This window comes from Oryza glaberrima, chromosome 12 (genome assembly GCF_000147395.1).
Source record: "Oryza glaberrima chromosome 12, OglaRS2, whole genome shotgun sequence".
NCBI classification, from domain to species: Eukaryota; Viridiplantae; Streptophyta; class Magnoliopsida; order Poales; family Poaceae; genus Oryza; species Oryza glaberrima.
In genome coordinates, this window is record NC_068337.1 from 24,842,568 (window position 1) to 24,866,307 (window position 23,740).

Sequence of the window (23,740 nt, forward strand, 5' to 3'; positions counted from 1 at the left end):
ACGGATCTGTTTGTTGTTGGGTTCCAGCCAGATCTGTAGTGAGGCTCTGGCTGGCTGATATTGTTGTCTGCCATGTTGCCTGTCAAGTTTGCAAAAACTGTGGGCACATCACATGAGATGAGATGAGAGCTTTTATTTTCTAAGCTGCTTGCTGCGTTGCATGCAGGATCTCGAATGATGCACGCTTGCTTGAGCTGTGCCTGTACCAAATGTATATAGTACTAGATTGTGTATGTACTATGTATTCTCCAGCTGCCGTACTGTGCACGGATAATTGGTTTGTCTCGTCTGGTCTGGTAAATAGAGAAGTCCAAGTGTTCAATTCACAGAATCTTGTTTTGTAGCAAAAGTAATCAAATGTCATGAGATTTTTCCTTTTTCTTGAATAACAAATGTCCGTCCTAGGGACAATGTCACATCAGTTTGGTATATGTAGAAGTGTAGTAAGAATCAATAGATTACAGCACATTCAGAAACGGTGATCCCAACTTAAAAGAAGACCACGGCCCACGGCCCACGACCCACTGAAATGGCAAAGCCCAAAGAGGACCAAAGAGGCCCAAAGAAAGATGAGGCCCAGAAGCAGAAGCTAACACCATGGTTAGCTCAGCTGGAGGAGAGCCAACAAGCAAAAATGCCGCAGTGGCCGTCACTCCAGCTGCCCGCCGCCGCCGCCGCCGCCGCCCGCCGCGCCACTCCCTTCGCCTTGTGCAGGAGCTCGTCGTCCTCCGTTTCTGCGTCACCGTCCAACCAGGACCTGGTAGCGTGTTCTTGGCAAAAGGAGGATGAGGCCGAGGCGCAGTCGTTGGTGGTGGTGGGCGGAGGCGCCGCCGGGGTGTACGCCTCCATAAGGGCCAAGTCCCTGGCTCCCCACCTCAACGTCCTAGTCTTCGACAAAGGAAGGTTCTTGTCCAAGGTATAGAAATTCTCTTTGTTTGTTTTAATTTCTATTTTCCATCAGGCACTACTTCCTTTCCACCGAATATATCATTGTTACTGTTGATTTGTTGCTACTTCCGACGAGGCTGCTGTAGGTCAAGATTTCTGGTGGTGGCCGATGCAATGTCACCAACGGGCATCATCTGGAGCCATTGGTTTGTTCTAGTCCACACTGGATGCATATGCTCTATCCTATCGTCTCCTTTGTTCACTTTCACTGTAACAGACTGACAGTTGAATTCTTGTTCAGGGGATGGCAAGAAATTATCCTAGGGGACACAAAGAACTCAGAGGATCGTTCTTCAAAAATCATGGCCCTCAGGATACTATGCGTTGGTTCTCAGATCATGGTGTCGAGCTTAAGGTCTCATAGTCATGACACCAAGATTATTAAATAAATCTTTTACATCCATTGATCATCTATTAGTCTGAACCCACCCGGTCAAGTTATTGATGTCGCGGCTGTTTCTATTGGTTCGATTTCATATCAGACAGAAGATGATGGTAGAGTTTTCCCTGTCACTGACAATTCTGCATCGATAGTAGATTGCCTACTGAATGAAGCAAGGCGACTTGGAGGTATCTTGTCCTAATTGACTCTGTTGTTTATTCATTTGTCATCTGAAATTTAAACAACAATCGAATGGAAGTTTCCCTGCAGGCTGGTAAAGCTGTGACTGGTGCATCTGTCACTGAAAATGGGAAGTTTGTTGTGAAGGTTGAGAAGCGTACCGTTGATTTTGTGGATCATGTAAACGCTAAATATGTCTTAGTTGCTACAGGGAGCAGCCAGCAGGTTTGAGAAAAGATGTTTGGCTCCTCCCTTCTTGTTATTGATGTATAATACAGCATAAAGTTCTCCTCCTTTACATTTTTCTTACCTGCAGGGTTATTCAATTGCCGCACAATTTGGTCACTCTATTATTGCTCCAGTGCCCAGCCTTTTCACATTTAAAATTACAGACAAGCGATTGGCTGACCTCTCTGGGGTATTTATCCATGAATACCTTTGTGGCTCTTATGTTATGAAGTAGCAACCAAGACTTGTAAATCTCGTTTTCATCACTGTTATGCTTTTGACAACAAAACAATCATGTATTGCATATGAAGAGTCTGGAGTTAACATGTTTTTGTGTGCTTCCATGGTCTGGTCTAGGTTCCATCCGAGTTTAAGCATCTCATGTGCATATGTATCCTGTTTTCTGTCTGATATCTAGTGGAAATCACAAATCAAGTGGAAGCATGGAAACCCTTTCAGAATTCACGTTAGCTTGCTGCCTCAATGGATTTTTCATGTTTCTGTCTGTGCTTTTCACTAGAATTGCAGTAAACATTACTATGAAACTTAAAACACCTCTGAGTTTGCTCCTAAAAGGAGGAAAGCTGATATTGTAGATTTTTTTTTCAATTCAATTGGACAAGAGCTATTCACCCCATTATCTCCTGCCATGTAGGTCACATTCCCAATAGTCAAAGCAAAACTGAAGCTAGACGGCATTAAGAGAAGTGCTCCTGAATTAACTCAGGTGAACATGTCAACATTCAATTGTTTCATAGATGTTTGCTTACATTAACTGCTTGGTCTTTACAGATTGGGCCTATGTTAGTTACACACTGGGGGCTTAGTGGGCCTGTTGTTCTTCGTTTGTCCGCATGGGGAGCACGTGAACTGCATCAGTACAACTACCAAGGTAAGATGCAATGGAACTATGCAGGAATTGCACTACATTCGCAGCCTACTGGTAAATGGCAACACAATTTTACTTGCCATGTCTGTCTGTTTCCGTACTTGCACAAGTTGCATTCAGTAGATCCACAACAGAGCCTTTTTCTTATCAGATTGCTGTTTTGCTGGGCATCCTTATGAGGTCACTTCTATGTAGAATGCTAAAGTCGCTGAGTTATTATTCAATGAGTTACGCATGGTTGCAAGTTTCATAACAAATGAGACAGTACTGGTATCTCATATTAGGAATCTTTATGCTGTCAGTGGATTTGGACAAACTTACCTTCATTTGAAACACTTCTCTTGCTGTTTGTTCTCTTGGATCATATGATTCTTCAATGTATTGTTCTAACAAACAGTAAACAGCTAAAGAATGGTCTCTCCACCTTCTGAGCCAATTAGCTTTACTGTTTGACTCTTTGGCAGCTGCATTGAGAATTTTTATGTTTCATCAAGTATCTGAAATTTTCCACTATGATAATATTTTACAATTATATGTAAGACAGAAGTAAATGTCTATATTATCCACTTCACTGATACCCATACATTTCTTCCAACACAGCAAAGCTCACCGTTGACTTCATACCCGACATTCATATTGAGGACGTGAAGCGCATCCTTTTCCTGCACAAAGATCACCATGCGGTTCATTTCTCACTCTTGTGCTATTCCCTTTACATGTTCTTTTTTTTTTATAATCTCCTTCACGCATTCATCTAAGGATCTGAATTTCTGATGACTAACATTACACTTGATTGTCCTTGCTTTAATAATTCAGAACGTGTGTACTAAAAATAGACACGTGTACAAATCTCTGTTCTATTTGACATATTGGGGTGTTTTAATCAAGACTTTAGATGGATTCTGTAATCTGTTGCAGAAATATTCCTTGTGTTCCTGTGAATGTTCTAATTGCTGAATAAAAAAATTGCAATGATGAAGTTGAATTAACAAGTTTTAGTCCTTGCAGAAGCACAAAATAAACAACTCTTTTCCCATGGAGTTCGCTCTGGTGAAGAGATTTTGGAAATTCTTGCTAGAACAGGAGGTCATAATATTACTGCGGTGCTCTTTACTCATTCCTCTATTTTAATTGATGGTTTCATCACTAAAATCTTCTCGCGCAGAGTTTAGATGGTGATATGCACTGGGCGTCCATACCAAATAATAATCTAAACACAGTAGCCCTTAGGTTAAAGCAATGGATGTTTGAGGTTGTCGCTAAGGTATGTGATATCTTAATATACCAATTGAAAACATAATGAGCGCAATCATTTAGGTAAGAATATTTTTTGTCTGTCCAAACTCACAGACTGTTATCTCATCATCATTTGTAGGGTCAATTCAAAGATGAATTTGTCACCGCCGGAGGTGTTCCACTTTCAGAGGTTATTAGTCTTAATTGGTTGCAGTTTTCATCAAAACTGAATCAACTTGCATATATATGTCTAATTTGCTGCCCTGTTCTAAAGATATCGCTGAGCACTATGGAAAGCAAGAAACAGCCCAACCTGTTTTTTGCAGGAGAGGTATACATTTGTTCCTGAACTTGCAACACTCTGGATCAGCAAGAGAACAATTGACCTTAGCATGACCGTGGTGCAGGTACTTAATGTTGATGGGGTCACTGGCGGATTCAATTTTCAGGTACGCATTACAAGTTCCCTTAAAGAATTTCACCTATTTTAAAAGATCGAACTGTTCATTAGAGACTTGGAGATCTTTACATACGACAAAGCAAATTTCAATCTCATCGATCAAGTATAGCACTTGAAATAATAGAATATTATTTTGATTAAAAATGTTTCACTTATTTTCAAGTAGAAAACATGGTTTGTAACTATAATCTATTCTACATTCTCCACAGAATGCATGGACCGGTGGGTATATAGCTGGGACAAGCATAGGAACATTGGCATCAAGCAACATGAGGCAGCAACAGCCATATTTGCAACTGGACGGATCATGAAGTATCACACTGCAAAAAGGACTCCTGCCTGTTCTTACTACTTAAGACTAACATTGACAAATGACATTGTAGATGTACATAGAGGTCAATGATCGATTGTAGAGATGTACCCGTGAAACAATCTCTTGTTATTAGTTAGCAAACAAGTTCAGAAGTAGTGGATTGTGTACTCTGTACAGCTGTGAGCAAATCTAGTTGTCATTTCTCCAACATAAAATCAGATATAAAGTTACACTCAAGGTTATCTGTTGGCAGTAGCAGCTAACGAGTCATTCAAGCTCCCAGAAAAGGTTGGAACAGCAATGGACGTGCTGGAACACGAAATGATTCTAATTGGCTATCAATTAAGACAGGATAATCTCACTTAAAATGCACCAATGCCATCTCTAAATGTTATCACAAATAAGAGGTTTCAAAGCATAAGGAATCAAAGAGAACTACAACTTAGACTACAGACCAATCTAGACAGATGCACCAGATCATCATTCTTCCCCCAAAACTGCACCCTGTTTAGATGAGTCCCTTATTTCTGACTGGAATAACCTCACTAGTCACTAGAGTCTCTAGAGCAGATGCATGCGCTCAACATAAGGATTGTGCAGCCACCTATTCAGTGGCTCCCCACATCCAACGAAGCATCCAGTATTGCCTCGCGTGGTGACGAACGGGAATTCGAAGAGATGTAGCAGCTTCTGAACTGACTGTCTAACCAAGGAAGACCCGGTTACCCTGCTCCTCCTGCCCCAGCCAGTGACAATGTCAATTCTTTCAGGGCATTTGCCCATTGTCAGAATCTGCCTGTGGAACCAAGCCAGTGTCCTTGACAGCGCAGTCACTGCAGTGCCCTCCGACATCAGGTGTAAGTTGATGAGCCAATATGATGGGTCCTTCTCCCTCACAGAATCCGGGTACACATTCCTCTGGGCAGCAACCTCCCATATGAAGCCAGCCTCCTCCTTGAGGCCGGACTTGTGTAGGAAATCTATGACAGCATCCATTAAACCCCTTTTACTCTCTCTGTCCTCACTGTGCATCATGTCCAAGAAATATCTGGTGTGATCCCTCACATTCTGGCCGCCAGGTTCTGCATCGGGCAAATATAACAAGAACATGTGGGCAGGGTGTCCAGTGATCGCCATGAGCTGGCAGCATAAACCCATCTGTGCTTGAGCCTCAGTACAACAACTGAGCAGCAAGGTGTAGGTCTGCAAAGATGGAACGAGCCCCTGAGCAAGCATGTTTTGGAGCACGCTGTAGGCATCTTGGAACCTGTTTATCTTAAGAAAAGCACTCAGTAGGGAATTGCAGGTCGGCACATTGGGCTGCAAACCATCCTGAAGCATTGCATGATACCATCCTAGTGCCTTGTCAACATTGCCAGCTTTGCCCCAGAGGTCCACTAAAAGACCATATACAGGCTCATCAGGAGCCCAGTCATGCCTCATCTCAATGAACACAGCCTCAGCCTCATCCAGATGACCACAATGACCAAGAACTTCCATGACAATACTGTATGTTATTTTGTCAGGACGAAACCCGGCAACCTGCATGTCCTTGTACAGCTTCACAACATTTTCATAATTTCTTGCTTTGGCCTGAAGAGCAATCATTATGTTGTATGTAACTAGGTTAGGTGTGCAGCCATTTTCAACCATCTCACAGAAAAGCTTATAAGCAGCTGCCAAGTGACCACCTTTTCCAAGGCAATTAACCATGGCACTGTACGTGAAAGTATCTGGTGACAGCCCTACTTCTTGCATCCTGGTATATAAATCCATTGCAACTTCCAGGTATCCACCTTTAGCATGGATATCAATCAATGTACAATATGTAACCCGATCTGGCTCATAACCGGCTTTCTGCATCTCCTCGAATACTTTAACAGCCTCTCTTAGATAATTTGCACGACCATATGCATGTATTATTCTGTTGTATGTTACAACAGTTGGTTTGCAGTGAACACTGTTCATCTCATCAAGAAGTTTCCTCATCGTACCAAATTGCCTGGCTTGTCCAAGGATGCCTATCATGGTTGTGTAGCTATGACCATCATGCTTGAAACCTGGTTGCCGCTTTAACCACTGGAAGAAACCAAGTGCAATGGTGTGGTCATGAAGCAGCTTGAGTACTTGGTTTGCCTGGAATGCATCTATCTTGCAATGGAGATTATCCAGAACGTGTTCCGTCATAGGACCCCATTTCATTTGCTGCAGTGTATGGTAGTACTGTTCAACTGAGCGCAATGACTTCAATGATCTTAAGTTAGACTGAGGTCCTCCACCATGACTCTTTATTGTTCCCGCAAGGGCCTGAGATTTGTGACCAGAACCAGTATACATAGCCGGAGCTGACAAGTTTTGGGTTTGAACTTCATCCCACCTAGCATCTGTACTGAAATTGTTAGAATGATAATTTGTGTGGCGCTGACCAGGATGTCTTTGATTCTTTATTTGCGATGGTGAATTAGCAACCATAGCAGGAGGTCCTGAAAAACTCTGGTTTGATTTTGCATAGCCAGATCTTGATACACCCTTCCCAAGATTATTTTGCACGGAAGGATTATAAGGCATCTTTGCCTCAGGAAGACTATGCTGGTTGTGTGACTTGATATTAGAAGGCTGGGCATCCGACAAGGGCTGGTAAGAATAGCTAGTGGCCATCTGTGGAGCTTGATTGGTGCCTCCATTATTTGATGTGGACTTGAGGTTTACTAACTCAGTGTACACACCAGCTCCTGCAATTGCAGAATGAGAAATACTTCTGGCGATCTGCTTAGAAGGCTGTACATAATCATTTCCTAGCACCTGAGGAGTTCGAGGGTGGTTGCTAGTGTTGCCAGATGCTGGCTCTGTCTCTTGAGATGAGTTGGAAGGAGCAATATGAACAGCTGGAGCAGGGTAACCAGTGGCCCGACCAATGGATCCAACAACATGTTGTACAGATGGAGTTTGAGCCTTTACAGAGGGTCTGCGAGTTGAATGAAACTTCTGCTCGATACCATTAGCTGTCTGCCTTTTTGGAGCAGAAGTTTCATCTTCAGGGCATGTGCATGAAGCTCCATCGGTGCTACCACACCTTGACCCATTAACGTAGAAGGACCGTGCACACTGGGTTAGCGTGCCGAGTTGCTTTGCCCTCAACATGAACTGCAATATTAAGTTCACACGATGTTATCAGCTAGAACAACCTTTATGTTATGAATACATCATACATGAGAGGTTCTGCTTGTGATGATGAAGACAGTATAAAAGATATATTTGATGTTGCTTTGTGGCCTTGTGCTCATTTTATATATATACCCATAACTCTTTCCTATTATTTCTAAAGATAAAACAACAATGATGTGTATTATGAAGCATGTTAGTAACATATATACGAATAGAAATGGGTGTGCAGGTGTCAACTGGAAGAATTGATGGCTATGATGGCTCATGCTTTAGTTTGTAACCTAAGTTCATGTACAAGCAAGTCTATTAATGTGAGAAAACACAGTCAATGATATAAGGAGGAAGGGACATACTGGTTAGTTGGTTAATAAATCAAGCTAGAACTTTTGATAATGTCAGTGCGAACTTCTAGCCTCCACTGAACTCCATATGGCCCCTCACTGGTAAACCTGAAACAAAAATAGAGCAAATAAATATATGCTGCTTACAAAGTATTTTGTTTAGCTGTACTAACCAGTACGAAGAAGAAGAAGAAGAAGAACTCATTCAGAATACTAGATATGTATAACAAAAGGGGATTCTAAGTGTGAACTTCTGGGCAACTACACCTATCTAGGCTTATTGATCCAATCTACATAACTGGTGAGTAAAATCCAACGATCAACCTTATAGGCACTAGTTACAACTGCAAAGTAGTAATAATAAAGTTAAATGATAAGCTCAGAACGTTCAGTTCGTCGAAAAGCCATTATCTTCTTTTGGAAAAAAATGTCTTTTAAGGCGCGCAGAAGCAGCATGTCAAACAGAAAGGCAGAAACAGGATTACAGATGAAGCCAAACAGACTAATGTGCGGCAACTAAGATGAAAGAAGCAGCTTGGTGAAAAATCCAAAAATTCGTTGAAGCTTTAGGTCTGCAAGACGAGATTTTTTTGTTTACAGGGAGGCAATTAGGGTTGAGTTTTATGAGCCACAGCATGTCCTTTCCTATCAGAATCAGAGCATTCAAAATTTATAATTGGGGGCTAGATTGTAGACAGAACTTTATTGAATTGAATTTACTACATCACATTACAGGATAATAATTCCAAAACAAAAGAAGACTTTGAAAAATAAGGTGGCATTGAAGAGGTAAAAGGTGTCCTTAATTAGGATAGGCTAAAATAATCATCCGGTGGCGAAAAGGAAGGAAGGGCCTTTGCTGCGCAAAATCCAAAATTTGACCTTGGATTGAGGAGCACGCGGGCGTTGGGGATAGGGCTTGGAGAAGGCATACCTCGAATCGGGTACCGGAGACGGAGGAACGACCGAAGGGGCCTCTTTGGTCGTTCCAGCCGGCGGCGGCGCGCTCTCGGCTCCAACGCCAGCCGCGCCACCCAGCAATCGCACGGCGGGAGACCCAGCTGGACGGCGGCGGCGTTCGGCAACCCCTCTTCTGCCTCTTCCTCGTCCTTTCTACTAGGAGTAGTACCTAGCTAGTAGTACTAGGTTCCAAGGAGACATGGAGAGCAGAGGAGGAGCGGCGTGAGGAGGAGGAGCAACAACAACGAAGAAGAAGAAAGATGCGATGCGATGCGATCCCGTGTCCCTCCCTCCCGGAGACGCGGCAGCGGCGGCGCACGGGTGGGGTGGGTGGGGATTGGGGATGTTCCGTGGCTTGCGGGAGAATCCAATCCTCCTTCAGAGCCAGAGGAAAGAGAGCAAACCTTTTCTCTCAGACTCCTGGAACTTGTCACGCAAGAATAATAATCTCAACCAATCTAATCTGTTGTTCCGATTTCTGAATCTTTCATTATTATTAGTATCTTTTTATTCAAAACAATAAATACTAAAGTTTATCGGGTTTGACCGAGTTTAGTTAACAATCCTGCCGTTAGTTCCTCCTCCTAACCCATTTGGATTTGGTGTTTGTTCGGTGGATTAAACCTACAACTACTACTCCATATAAGATATTTTCTTCTTATAAGAAGCTACCCCGAACACCAACCCCCCCCAACACCACTAAATTCATCTAAAACTAACCAATCCTTTCTTGATATTGCATTTTCTTTGACTACATGAGATATTTTCTTGAGCTTATACTTCATCCGTTTCTAAATATTTAACGACGTTGATTCTTTTAAATATATTTAACCGTTCGTCTTATTAAAAAATTTAAGTAATTATTAATTCTTTTTCTATCATTTGATTCATTGTTAAATATATTTTTATGTATGCATATAGTTTTACATATTTCACAGAAGTTTTTAAATAAGATGAATGGTCAAACATATTTAAAAAGTCAATGGCGTTAAATATTTAGGGATGAAGGGAGTATATGAGAAAAAAAGACCTAGATTCTTCAGGTGATAAATAAGAGTAACAACTAGTATCAATTAAGGCCGAGTTTAGTTTCAAACTTTTTTTTCAAATTTACAATTTTTCTATCACATCAAAATTTTTCTACGGCTGTGTTTAGTTCAGCGCAAAGTTTGGATTTTGGCTAAAATTGGAGATGATGTGACTGAAAAGTTGTGTGTGTATGACAGGTTGATGTGATGGAAAATGACTGAAGTTTGGATCCAAACTTTGGATCTAAACACAGCCTACACACCAACTTTTCCGTCACATCATTCCAATTTCAATCAAACTTCTAATTTTAGTGTGAACTAAACACACGAGATGGATTCTGATCTAGCTTTAGTTATCCTAGCTCAGCAAATCCAAAGATAAAACAGAAACAGGGAAAAGGTAAAGAAAATCTAGAAATTTGTGTGTACGTGTGTTTTTGTCTGATGTGTGTCCTGCTTTGGCCAAGAGGAAACACGCGGCTCACAATCATCCAAATGTTAAGATCGATACACAAACAAAATTAAAATAAGCAGAAAAATGTATGCACGTCAGGAGCTCGTGAATTGATTGATCAATAAATCAACTAAAAGATGAAAGTACAGACAGTTGTAAAAAATGACAGGAGGACAATGACATCTATCACTCCAAAAATCATTCAAACCTGACATATACATTGAGAAGAAAAAAGAACAGCATACAAATAGTATCGACCTAAGATTTTTGTGAATTGCTATATGAATGCTGTCAAACTTTTAAATACTTTTTATAACTATTTCGAACAACAGGAACGTCTCCTTAAGAATCAAAACAGTTTCCCCCTAAAAACACAAGGATATATACTCCCTCCGTTTCACAATGTAAGTCATTCTATCATTTCTCACATTAACATCAATATGAATATAGGAAATACTAAAATGACTTATAAATTGTGAAACGGAGGAACAACTAGTTGTGGCACATGCTTTCCTCGTCTTCTCACGTACTCCCTTCGTCAAAAAAAACCCAACCTAGTATTAGATGGGACATTTTCTAGCTTCTGTCCAGATTCATTGTACAATAAAGCATTCCATTTAATTCTAGATTGGTTTTTTTTTGACGGAGGGAGTACTCGCGAGTGTGTCCGCTAGCAATCACCATCACCACTGCACTAAAGGCGGCATACACATCACATCTAAACACATCAATAATTTAATTTTATTGTTCCCTCAAAAAAAAATGTGGGCAAACTGTGACACGTAGAGTAATGTACCACCACACCACCAAAGCTCCCTTCCTAGCTTCCAGGTGTATATAGTGTAATGTGATCAAAAGTAAACACTTCATTAATTATGTCAATTTCAATTTTATTTGACACTCATATAAGCAGATAGCTAGGTGGTTATTCAAGTGATCGGCGTTAATTGTACACGTTGATATCGATCTTGATCGATAATGATTGTTCCACCTAATCAATTGATTAAAGTCTCGATCAATAGTTTTTTTTGGCTTTAAGTCGACGCGCGCGTCGCTATTTAGCTTCGTACATATTACTGCGTCCGTTTTTGGATAAATAACGACAGTTGATCTTTTGAAGTATAGTTGGTTATTTGTTTTATTTTTTTTCTAAAAATATGTAATTCTAATAATTTGTTGTGAGTTGTTTTATTGAAAACGTTAAGGCTGAGTTCGCACTCCCTCTTCCCAACCCAACTCTCTCATTTTCCACGCACACGCTTTCCAAACTACTAAACGACATTTTTTTAAAAAAAAATTCTATACAAAAGTTGCTTTAAAAATTATATTATCCATTTTTTAAAAAAATTAACTAATACTTAATTAATCACGTGTTAAAAGACTGCTTCGTTTTACGTGCAGAAGGGATGGGTTCCCGTCCTCCACTCCCAAACACACCCTAAGTATGACTTTTGTGAGCTTATGTATTTGAAAAAAATTTGATAAAATTAACGATGTCATCTATTACAAAATGCAGAATACTGCTTGTCAACGTTTGATGTCGCGATTCCAGTATTTGCATAGTATAGGGATCGTTGGTACTAGGATATATGCGAGAGTGAGGTAAAAGAGATGGAGACGAGGATTTTTATATAGGTTCAGGCCCCTAAATTGTCAGGTAATAACCCTACATCCTGTTGGCCGAAGCCGGTCGTTACTCTTATTCATCATAATCACATCAGCACAATATTTGGGGTAGCCTAGCTAACTGTTGTCAACATGACGGTCTGAAGTTCTGACTCGTAGTCGATAACAGGGTAGTTTTCCTCCTCGGATCCGTGCCCGGCGAGATCAAATATAGCGCTTTCGTCTCTCCTGACAGTATCCGGAGACACCGTAGGGGACTAGCCGTGCTTATCCCTGAAGTCGATATCCGGCGTCTTCTTATCGTACGTTGGCTTGTATGTTGATCTTCTATCTCGACCTATTGTTCCGTGTATGTTGATTATGGGTGTCCTTTTCCTCCTAGGGGCCTTGTATTTATACCCATAGATGTCCCCTTGTCCAAGTAGAACTAGGGAAACTAATATGGATACAATCCGAGTAGTCCTTGTCGTTTCCATGTAGAACTCTATTCATCATTCTTTATGCGGAACTCCTCCTATATTCGAAGGTTGTTTCCATATAAGACATGGTATGTGGTGGGTCCTGCCGAGATTTAGTCGACTACTATTAGGTATGTGGTATTCATAACCTTGACACTGCTAGTAGTACATGTTGAGAGGTGGGTTTGACCAGTTCTGCTTCAATTCGCGTGAACTCATCCAATCTGCATGCCAGTTTTTGCATCTTTTGTATGGAGATGCAAATATAAACTGTGGTGGTGTTTGAATCTCATGAAGATTAAGATTAAGTGTTTCATGCAAAACGAGGTAGTAATAACATGTGATTAATTGAGTTTTAATTATTACAAACTTAAAAAATAGATTAATCTAATATTTTAGAACAACTTTTATATAGAAAACTTTCGCATGAAATACACCGTTTAGCAGTTTGAAAAGCGTGCTACTTTAATTCAAAATTTCATCCACTCTTCACTCTTTTAAGTGGATTTAAACGGGGCCATGTATCTAGGCTGCTTGGATTAGGGACTAAAATTTTAGTTCATGTCAGATCGGATATTTGAATACTTATTAGAAGTATTAAATATAGACTAATAATAAAGCCATTCTAAAACCTTAGATTAATTTGCAAGACGAATCTATTGAACCTAATTAATTCATAATTAGCATATGTGATACTATAGGAAACATGTGCTAATTATAGATTAATTAGGCTAAAAGAATATCTCGTGAGTTATTTATACAATTAATTTTATTATTAATCTACATTTAATATTTAAATTAATGTTTAAACATCCAATATTACATGACTATTCAGACTAATAATACTCCATGCTACCTCCGTCCTACCTCTTGGTTCAACGAATATGTACACGATACGATACATTCGGACGGTGAGGGAGGCGAGTGGAGTGCGTGTCGACGTGTCCTACTCATCCACGCCATGCCACGCCACGCCACGTAACCAATTCCATCTCCGGCCGCCGCCGATGGCCTCGCGCTCGCGGTGGTCGGCGCTGGCGGCGAGCGCGCTCATCCAGTGCTTCGCGGGGAGCTCCTACTGCTTCGCTGTCTACTCCCCCGCGCTCAAGGCCTCTCAATCCTACGACCAGTCCGCCCTCGACAAGGTCGCCTTCTTCAAGGACGTCGGCGCCAACGCCGGCATCCTCTCCGGCCTCCTCGCTGCATGGGCCCCCGCCGGCCGCCGCCGCCCCTGGCTCGTCCTCCTCGCCGGCGCCGCCCTCTGCGCCGCCGGCTACCTCCCCATCTGGCTCGCCGTCACGGGGGTCGCCCCGGCGCCGCTCCCTCTCCTCTGCCTCTACATGCTGCTCGCCGCGCAGGCGCAGACCTTCCTCAACACCGCCGATGTCGTCACCGCCGTCGAGAATTTCCCCGATCGACGAGGCACCGTCATCGGCATCATGAAGGTCAATTATCCATTCCCCTCATCCATCCTCTCTCTCTCTCTCTCTCTCTCTCTCTCTCTCTCTCTCCAGACACAACCTCTCTCATCATTTCTTTAATTAATTCGGTTCTTTCTAATTAGGCTTATAATAAAAGGGATCAAAATAAATGAATAGTAGTAGGCAAAAGCCAAAAGCATACAGATTATTAGTATTGAACAGGCTGCTACCAGCCTACCAACAACCAACCCAACTGTGGCTCTTCCTTGTGAGATAACTATTACTCTGTCCTCTTCTCGAACACTCACTTGTTTAAGATGGGTCCCTTATGAATTTCGACTACATACATAGTACTGGATGTGTTGCTGCCCTGATGCCTCAAAGCAACAACCACATTTTTTTATGTGTCCTGATCCTGGATGTTGTTGACTTTAATTTGGGAGCAGAGCAGAGCAAATAGAATATAATATGGGTAGAGCACAGGAACTTATAGTGAAAAAGGAGTGCTCCAGTTTTTATTATCATGATGAACAGCACACCAGATATAAGGAGGGAAAGAAAAAGAAGAAAACATCAAAGACTGTAATAAAACATGTATTGTCCACTATGTTAATTGAATCTTTGTTCTTTCTAGATGACATTCCAGAGTATTGTACATCAGGATAATAAGCTCTACCATCTTCAGAGAAAAACAAAATCTTTACCCTTTCATCCCAAATAATTTCCCTTCCTTATTACCAGTTGGTTAGCAAAACATGCAGCTAAATTTCAAGGAACTTGACTCATTGTTGTGGTGGTGTCCCAAATCACTTTTATGGTTAAGCCAAGCACTTGGAGTAGTAGTAGTACTTCCTCCACATGGCTCAGTGGTGTACTAGGCCCCAAAATTTCAGGTTCTGGAGTCTGCACCAGGATAAATTAACTCCGTGAATGAGTAATTGCAAGCTTTAACGGTTTACTCCATTTACGTGAGGATTACCAGTTTACTCTGTAAATTAAGGAGTTTGTGGGATATAGGAAATTTGTGTACTGTGCTCAGAAATTATTGCTTCCAAAAAGACAGCATGACTGATGTTAGAGTGCTACAAACGTGTAGGTAACTACTCCTATTTCAGAAGAACGACATCTGGTCCCTGCTGAGCCATCAGTTGCAATCATCCCATGCCTGTCTTTTTGTTGGATTCATCCTTTTCAATATTTCATGATTCATTGACATGCTTCCTGTGGCTAGTAAGCTTGATTTGCCTCCTGTCACTAATTTCCAAAATATTAATTAATGGAAACGTCTGAATAAAGCTTGTTTGCATCATATATCTTTTGGTATTGCCTTGAGGTTTTATCTAATTTTATCGCAGAATACAATTATGTGAACTTCTGCACGTGCATTGCTCTATTAGCCTAACTTGCCTTTTATTTGCTTGAGAACATGGAAATCTGAAGTCTCATTTATTTGTGTATAATATTTTAAACCTGAATCCCTGTACAGAAAATGATTTAGTCCTGAAACTCATTTTATGCTATAAGCACCATGTTCTGTTCTGTTGCACAAGTGTAGGGAGATCTTAAATTCATTTTTTTTTCTGTACTTTTCAAACAGGGCTTTCTGGGATTAAGTGGAGCAATACTGGTCCAAGTATACCGCACCATCCACATTGCTCCCAGCACTTTCATACTGATGCTGGCAATATTGCCCACAGCCATCACCCTGCTGCTTATGTATTTTGTCGATGTCCACCGTACTGATTATCAACGGTACAACAAGAAGTTCATGGATGCTTTCTCCCTCATCGCCATTACTGTTGCTGGTTATCTAATGATCATCATAATCTGTGACCAAGTATTGAAGATAATAAGTTCAGCTGTGCAGACTGTTTGCTTTGTGATACTCCTACTGTTGGTCCTGTCTCCAGTGGCTATTGCTGTGAAGGCCCAGAAGACAGAATCAGGGAAGCAAGAAGAAGAAACCAGGGATCAAGCTGAAAGAATCGGACTACTCCAAGAGCAAATTAGTACAAATGCCAGCTCCAGTAGCGATGAGCGATGTCAAGAACTGTCAACAGGCAAAGAAAACATGAATCTGGTGCAGGCAATGTGCAAGCTGAACTTCTGGCTGCTGTTCCTGGCAATGTCCTGTGGGATGGGATCAGGGCTTGCAACGGTGAACAACATCAGCCAGATCGGCGGCTCCCTCGGGTACTCGACCAAGGAGACGAGCACACTGGTGTCACTCTGGAGCATCTGGAACTTCTCAGGGAGGTTTGGTGTCGGCTACATATCCGACCACTTCCTCCGTTCGCGGGGAGTCGGTCGCCCTTTCTTCATCGGCGTCACGCTCCTGGTCATGAGCTTGGGCCACGCCATCATCGCCTCCGGCATCCCGGCGTCGCTCTACGTCGGGTCGGTGCTCGTCGGTCTTTGCTATGGGTGTCAGTGGGCACTGATGCCGAGCATCACGTCGGAGATATTCGGGCTGAACCATTTTGGCACCATCTTCAACGTGGTGGCGGTGGCGAGCCCCGTGGGATCTTACATCCTCTCGGTGAGGGTGGTGGGTTACATCTACGACATGGAGTCGCCGCCGGGAGCTCGTGCCTGCTCCGGTAACCATTGCTTCGCTTTGTCGTTCGTCATCATGGCGTGTGTCTGCGTGGTTGGCTCTGCTGTCGCCTTCATGCTCTTCGTCAGGACGAGGAGGTTTTATAAACGGGTTGTGTACGCCAGGTTGCAATCTTTTCTATAGAGAGAGAAACGAACCGATTCTTTTCTAGCATATGCTTACCTATCTTTTACAAGCAACAGGATTTGAGCTGTACCTGTACGTCAGAGAATGGTAGAAAGCAGAGGCACACTACTTTCTGCTGCCATTTTTTTCTTGTTGAAAAGACATCATTGGACTGGTCACTGGTGTTATATACTACTAGTACTTGTATGTATGCGTAGAAGTAAAAGGCAAATAAAACAATGTACAGGGAAGAAGCTACAGAAAACAAACAGCATTTGCTTCGTCAGAAAATTATAGCAGAGCTGACTTAACACAAAGAAATCAGTTCGTGCAACCAGCTGGTTGGGGTAATTTTTTCAAGGGAATAGGCTTGGAGAGCTCTGCCTTTTATGCTGATTCAGAAAGTAGAGAATAGTTCAGTTCTAAGCACATGAAAGCTACATTGTTACAGAGTGGATTTGTCAGCTGACAACTGTATATACCAGCTGCTTTGCCCCTCGCCGGATGCGGTACAGGAGGAAAAGGCCCAGGCCACAGCGAGAGAAAAGGCCCAGCTACAAGTATGCAGGTCCAAAATGGGCTCTGTAATATGGGCCAAGGCCGGGAAAGTGAATTCATCTAAATAGTCATGTCACCTATATAGTCATAAAAAAATATGAAAAAAATTGGCAACATAGATTAATATGAAATATATCACTTCACAAACATGCAGTTTTAATTCAACTTCTATAAGTTGTAACAAAAATAACAAATATAGTTGCGAATGCGTGATAACTATTTTCAGTTTAATTTGTTATTTTTGTTGCAACTTATAGAAGTTGAATTTGGTCTTGCATATTTATGGAGTGATATATTTCATATTAATATATGTTGTCAATTTTTTTCTAATTTTTTTAATAACCATTTAGATGACATGCAAACAACGAGAGGATGTCCCCTCGAGGGATGAATATCCACATCTGCCAAGGCCCTGTAATAGAGCTAGGCTATCTGGGGAGGCCAAATCCTGCGACAGCGGCGGTGGGACTACTGATGTCTGGAACTACCGTCGACACCCAAATTTATAACACTACAGTAGAATTAACGCAAATTTAGAGCCGAGCATTATGACGTCTCTAACCATCCATGTGAGATCAAAGTCGGATAAACAAGTGTAATATTTCAAGTGCCATCTTCAGATTTAACGGGCCGAAGGAGGATATTAACACTGTTTGAGAGAGCTTCTAGCTGCTATAGATTCTCTCAGAATCAAAAGCTCCCCCAAACAATTCAGCTTTTGACCCAGATTCTGAAAAGCTGTAGTTGTAAAATACAAAAAATAAACTAGAAGCCAGAAGCCGGAAAACCCAGCTTTTATATATTCTCAGAAACTGGCTACCAACCAACTGTTTCTCAGAATTTTAAGCTCCTCTAAATAGACCTTAAGGTATTTTTTTTGTTTAATTCCCAAGGGGGAGAGAGGCAAATTAGGAGCTGAGCATTCTGATGTCTCTAACCACTCATGTCAGATCAGAGTCGGATAGACAATTGTAATATTTCAAGTGCCACCTTCAAATTCATCGGGCCGAAGGAGGACATTAAGGCATTGTTCGTTTAATTTCCAAGAGGGATTGAGGAAAAACAATTCTATATCATAATAATTATGGAATAAATTATCTTTAAATTATCCTCAATCCCCTTATTGCCGTATGGGAGGGATTAACCGAACAACACCTAACGAAAAATTTTCCACAGCTTTAACAAAAAAAAAGTACTAACTTAATTGTGTGGTTGATTTAGAAACAAAGATCTGAGCGGCGGCATTTACACTTGAAGGTGTATATGCCTTATGCCCTTATTATTACAAAGATGGGGAACCTTATTAATAGAAAGAAACTATGACAAGAATATATAAGGACTCAAACAATTAAGACATAGGAGAAGACTATATATTAGCGAAGTGCCATGTCATATGCATGAAGAAGACTGAAAACCACTCCTCGCTCTGTCCTGACATATATGGTCCCGTCGATCGTCCAGGGCGAACAACTCCTCGTGCTGAAATAATATAAACAAACAAAATCGCAATCAGTCAAGACTTGTGCAGTAGGTCAGTAATAAACAACTTCCATTAGTGGAGTAGTATTTGTCACCTTAATTAATTACTAGCTAGCTTGTTAATAAATTATATGGTGCCATTCGACTTGTTGTTGACTGTTTCATCCACCTTCGTCCCTGCAGCTTCGTCATCCTTCTCTTTCTCTTTCGCCGCTTTGACCTTCGCCGCCTCTTCTTCCTCCTTCGCCTTGGCCGCCGCCGCCTCTTCTTCCTCTTTCGCCTTGGCCGCCTCCGCCGCCTCCACCTTGGCCTTGTTCAACGCCTCGATCAGACCTGCCAGGCACGCGTCGGGGTCCCTCTTCTTCCCCTTGGACGCCTTGGGCATCAGGTTCTCCGCCACGTCCGCCGGCGACATGTCGATCTCCTCCAGCAGCCGCCGTATCTCGACGAACATCTCGTGCTGCTCCACGCCCAGGTAGTTCTTGGCCAGCACCTTGAACGCCTCGAACCGGCAGTAGGACATCTCGATGTGCACGTCCATCCTGCCTCGCCGGATCAGCGCCGGGTCCAGCTTCTCCTTGTGGTTGGTCGTGAAGATGATGATCCTCTCACCGCCGCACGCCGACCACAGCCCGTCGATGAAGTTGAGCAGGCCGGAGAGCGTGACCTTGGATGCTTCATCCTTTTCCTGCTCGGTGGGGAGCTTGGGCTTGTCGTCGTCGTCTTCGTCAGAGGATTTCTTCTTCTTCTTGTCGTTGCTGCGCTTGGCGGTGAGGTCGACGGAGCAGTCGATGTCCTCGATGACGATGATGGACTTGCCGGTGGTCTCGATGTAGAGCTTGCGGAGGTCGGTGTTGGTCTTGACGGCCGTGAGCTCGAGGTCGTAGACGTCGTAGTCGAGGAAGTTGGCCATGGCGGCGATCATGGTGGACTTGCCGGTGCCGGGGGGGCCGTGCAGGAGGTAGCCGCGCTTCCAGGCCTTGCCGACTTTGGCGTAGTAGTCCTTGCTGTCGCGGAAGGCGGTGAGGTCGTCGAGGATGGCGTCCTTGTCGGCGGGCTCCATGGCGAGGGTGTCGAAGGTGGCCGGGTGCTCGAAGGGGACGTGGCTCCAGACGCTCTTGCGGCTGTAGTAGGAGGTGGAGGCTCCGGGGGCGTTGTTGGTGAAGAGGCGGCGCTGGCGGTTGCGGATGGTGACGGCGCGGCCCTCGGCGAGGACGTGGGGGAGGTAGGCGTCGAGGACGAGGTCGCGGTGGCGGCGGTGGAAGACGAGGCGGTAGAAGCGGGCGTCGTCGTCGCGGGGGTAGAAGCTGATGACGTTGGTCCGGGGAGGCTTCTTGGAGGGGTACCACCAGATGGTGGCGCCGCGGAAGGAGTCGGTCACCTCCTGGTGGTCGTCCACCGTGATCTGCACCGTCCTGGCGTCCTTGCCCAGGTCCGCCCTCAGCTTGCGCGCGCGCCGGGCGCAGGCGTGGCTCAGGTACGCCTCCACGGCGAGGAAGAAGTCGCTGCGGCGGAAGCGCTCGTGGCCGTACTCGGAGATGGTGACGTGGAGGTAGGGGCTGAGGTAGGAGGTGAGCTTGTCCACCATGGTGCTCAGCCACTGCCGGAGCCCCGCGGGGACGTGGTTGTTGACGACGGGCCAGAAGAGGAGGACGCTCACCAACGCCGACCACAACGTCGACACCGATCCCAGATTCTCCATCATGCCCATGGCCATTTGGCGCCGCCGCCACCGCGTGATGCGTATAAATATAAAAAGAGATGGGCAAGTGTTGGAAACCAGTGCCTGCAGCTCCTGTAGGTGATGGCCAGTATATATAGAGAGAGTGCGTTGGTATTAAAATATTTTCTATAAACAACTTAATATATAGTATTTCCTCCGTATTTTAATGTATGACACTGTTGACTTTTCGACCAACGTTTGACTATTCGTTTTATTAAAAAATTTTATGCAAATATGAAAATATTTATGTCATGCTTAAAAAACATTTGATGACAAATCAAGTCATAGTAAAATAAATGATAATTACATAATTTTTTTTGAATAAGATGAATGATCAAACATTTGATAAAAAGTCAACGGTGTCATACAATAAAATATAGAAGTACTAGTATACTACAAATCTATAACCCGTTTTTCTCCTCTCTTCTTCACATAACTATAAATATTATATTTGACAAACTTATACAGTCCGCTTATTATAGCCTGTTAAGTTGTTGATGAATATTCTTAGTAATTTCGCTGCTTGGTTGTGTCGTTGGTGAGGAGTGACATATCGATGGACGGAGATCGAATTTGCAGTTGGTCGTAAATCATCAAGCGTTATCTGCAGAGACCATCGTATCGATCGTCAATAAAAACTACCGCAAGTGCTTTCCTCATGCGTCATCTGTCCATCCTTAAGTTGTGCCTGCTTCGTCAACAGCCCTTTATCTTGTGCGATACCTTTTATACGTGTAAATATAATTAATGTACCTTTAGGTAGTTGTAACATAACGATGTATTTAATGAAACAAATTTAACAGTATAAGACGATATTGCTACGCTTTTTTATGAAATTAAACTTCTAGTTTTGGTTTAGAAAAATCTAAAATGCAACAGGTAGGCTTATCAATATGAAATGGATGGAGGGATTAAAAAAGAAAGAGGAGATGTTCTGTATAGCTGCAGGACCACCAACCAATGAAAGGGGGGAATACAAGCGGCTATCGGCGGAAGACATGTGTTACTAGGTATGGAGAGAAGGGGCAGCTAATTCCATTTCAAGAAGAAAGAAGAGAAGGAGGAGCTACTGAGACGGTCAAGCTGAAAAGTGATCTCGCCTCCTGGGTCTGGAACCAGGGGGGCGGGATAAAATCCTTTCTTTCTCCGCCAGTTGTTTTAAGTTTTATTTATTTATAACAAGGTGATTTATAATCAATCATCAAATCATCAATTAAAAAGAGAGCGAATGATTAATCAAACGACAGGAATTAGCTTAGGGCCCATCAATGGCTCTCCTGAGGGTACCTACAATGGTTATCTATAAACTCTCTACAAGAGATTCATGTCAGCATATTTTTCTACTTGGAAGAAATTAAATGAAGAGAGAGAGCAAAGCTATCTACTAACCTGGAGATAGTCTATAGAGAAAAACAAGGCAATGTATTAGAGAGCTATAGATAATCATGTAGACGTACTATTGAGATAGTTTACTATTAATCTAGTCTATTGCTGAGATATACATGTTTTATAGATAGCACCTTACTTTACCATTGTGGGTGCTCTGAAGAGTGGCCGATCGACTGCGATCCTCTAGCCCTAAGCTGATTTCTCTTTAATTCAGCGGCGGCCGGCATGGTGATGGGATGGCGGACAATTAAGGAGAACGGCGACTGCATGCGTGAAGCAGCTGGAGCCTTTCTTCTACTATACTTGTATACGATGAGGCAGCGACCGTGCATGGCCGAGGTGGCGGGAGTTAGCAGGAGAGAGCTAGCGCGCGCTGGAGAAGCTAGCTAGCTAGGAGGCGATCGCCAAGAGATGCATAGGCGGCGCACGAGGCCGCTTAATTCCTGTGCGATCTCGATATGGAGTATATGCTCGCCATCCGCATGCATCATCCTCGATCTCCTCCTACCCCGATCTTCATCTTGTTGTTGATGACGATGACGTACTACGACGACGACGATTTGTGTTTCCCCATGTTGATGACGATCTTCTTCTTCTTCTGAATGCATCAACATTATAAGAGATCAAAACATAATGATAACACTACATTATAATTAATGATTAATCAGATCCATGCCATTAAAAATTTAGCGGTTTTGAAATATACCATTACTATTTACACATTTGTAACAATATCACTGTTTGAAATCTTAGTGGTGCCACCGAGATACGTATTTTGCATGTATTGGATGAAAATGCCCTTATCTTCTACCTCTCTCTTCCCCATCTTCTACCCCCTCTCTGTCTCTCTCTCTCCTCGCTGCGCCGCTCGCTCCACTGCCATCCCATCCGCCGCACCGCTCATTCCGTCCCCGCCACTCATAATGCTGCTCGCGATGCCGCTGCTATAGCTTGCCGCTGCTGCCATCGCCGCTGACGCACCGCTGAGAAGGAAGAGTGGAGGAAGGAGAAAGAGAAAGAAAGAAGAAGAGGAGAAAAGGTGCTGTTTGGTCCAATTTTTTCTGGAAATACAATCAAGAGGTAAATAGTGGTATCTTTTGAATATGTGTGAATTATAATGGCATATTTCTAAATACATGAATACTAGTGGCATATTTCAAAACCGGTAAATTTTTAATGGCATGTATCCAATTAACTCTATAACAATATTTGTTAACGAGGTTCATTTGAAACCTGTTAGGACAACATACGTTACTCCTTGATTCATTGTAATTACAATATACTCCCTCCGTTTCAAAATATTTGACACCGTTGACTTTTTAGCATATGTTTGATCGTTCATCTTATTAAAAAAAATTGTGAAATATGTAAAATTATATGTGTACATGAAAGTATATTTAACAATGAATCAAATGACATGATAATAATAAATAATTACTAAAATTTTTTGAATAAGACGAATGGTCAAATACGTTCTAAAAAGTCAACGGTGTCAAATATTTTGAAACGGAGAGAGTATTACGTATCAACGATTATCAACCGTCTAGGCCGCCGGCAACAAGAAGTTGCTCACCCACCTGTATTGTATGCTGATTCTGACTCTGACACCTGGAAAATACATATTGGACACAAATACGTATTCACACGTTTGGCAGTACTATTCCAACTCCGCATGCAGTACTATCCCATATGTATAAATATATAGGACACAAATTGATCAATTAAGGTGTGGATCGATCGATGGAGATGACGGCGGCAATGGAGGGTGCAGCAGCCGGCG

At 42.7% G+C, this 23,740-nt stretch overlaps 4 protein-coding genes across 4 annotated transcripts; 2 read left to right on the forward strand and 2 right to left on the reverse strand.

The window, feature by feature from the left end:
- The first annotated feature begins 529 nt into the window (after nucleotides 1-529).
- LOC127757039 (uncharacterized) lies at nucleotides 530-4,791 on the forward strand. Its single transcript, XM_052282453.1, has 15 exons — nucleotides 530-916; nucleotides 1,035-1,094; nucleotides 1,190-1,303; nucleotides 1,431-1,518; nucleotides 1,590-1,735; nucleotides 1,827-1,928; nucleotides 2,394-2,465; nucleotides 2,531-2,630; nucleotides 3,228-3,310; nucleotides 3,636-3,713; nucleotides 3,793-3,891; nucleotides 4,003-4,053; nucleotides 4,138-4,194; nucleotides 4,271-4,312; nucleotides 4,533-4,791. Exons 1-15 carry the CDS (start codon nucleotides 530-532, stop codon nucleotides 4,632-4,634), a joined length of 1,581 nt encoding a protein of 526 aa, XP_052138413.1. The 3' UTR covers nucleotides 4,635-4,791.
- Nucleotides 4,792-4,972: 181 nt separating this feature from the next.
- Nucleotides 4,973-9,498, reverse strand: LOC127757037 (pentatricopeptide repeat-containing protein At1g74750-like). The gene is made up of 3 exons (XM_052282452.1): nucleotides 9,077-9,498; nucleotides 8,155-8,250; nucleotides 4,973-7,780 (listed from the first exon to the last, which is right to left on the reverse strand). Exon 3 carries the CDS (start codon nucleotides 7,775-7,777, stop codon nucleotides 5,198-5,200), a length of 2,580 nt encoding a protein of 859 aa, XP_052138412.1. The 5' UTR covers nucleotides 7,778-7,780; nucleotides 8,155-8,250; nucleotides 9,077-9,498; the 3' UTR covers nucleotides 4,973-5,197.
- Nucleotides 9,499-13,556: 4,058 nt separating this feature from the next.
- LOC127758249 (protein NUCLEAR FUSION DEFECTIVE 4) lies at nucleotides 13,557-17,126 on the forward strand. Its single transcript, XM_052283877.1, has 2 exons — nucleotides 13,557-14,113; nucleotides 15,687-17,126. The coding sequence occupies exons 1-2, from the start codon at nucleotides 13,676-13,678 to the stop codon at nucleotides 16,827-16,829; spliced, it is 1,581 nt and encodes a 526-aa protein (XP_052139837.1). The 5' UTR covers nucleotides 13,557-13,675; the 3' UTR covers nucleotides 16,830-17,126.
- A 1,319-nt stretch (nucleotides 17,127-18,445) lies between these two features.
- Nucleotides 18,446-20,645, reverse strand: LOC127756631 (AAA-ATPase ASD, mitochondrial-like). Its single transcript, XM_052281985.1, has 2 exons — nucleotides 18,944-20,645; nucleotides 18,446-18,848 (listed from the first exon to the last, which is right to left on the reverse strand). The coding sequence occupies exon 1, from the start codon at nucleotides 20,563-20,565 to the stop codon at nucleotides 18,976-18,978; it is 1,590 nt and encodes a 529-aa protein (XP_052137945.1). The 5' UTR covers nucleotides 20,566-20,645; the 3' UTR covers nucleotides 18,446-18,848; nucleotides 18,944-18,975.
- Nucleotides 20,646-23,740: the final 3,095 nt, after the last annotated feature.

Coding starts and splice junctions, on each gene's coding strand:
- LOC127757039 (XM_052282453.1), top strand. CDS start 530: ATGGCAAAGCCCAAAGAGGACCAAAGAGGCCCAAAGAAAGATGAGGCC. Junction 2,631..3,227: donor GCATCAGTACAACTACCAAG/GTAAGATGCAAT, acceptor CTTCCAACACAG/CAAAGCTCACCGTTGACTTC. Junction 3,311..3,635: donor TGCACAAAGATCACCATGCG/GTTCATTTCTCA, acceptor TAGTCCTTGCAG/AAGCACAAAATAAACAACTC.
- LOC127757037 (XM_052282452.1), bottom strand. CDS start 7,777: ATGTTGAGGGCAAAGCAACTCGGCACGCTAACCCAGTGTGCACGGTCC.
- LOC127758249 (XM_052283877.1), top strand. CDS start 13,676: ATGGCCTCGCGCTCGCGGTGGTCGGCGCTGGCGGCGAGCGCGCTCATC. Junction 14,114..15,686: donor CCGTCATCGGCATCATGAAG/GTCAATTATCCA, acceptor CTTTTCAAACAG/GGCTTTCTGGGATTAAGTGG.
- LOC127756631 (XM_052281985.1), bottom strand. CDS start 20,565: ATGGCCATGGGCATGATGGAGAATCTGGGATCGGTGTCGACGTTGTGG.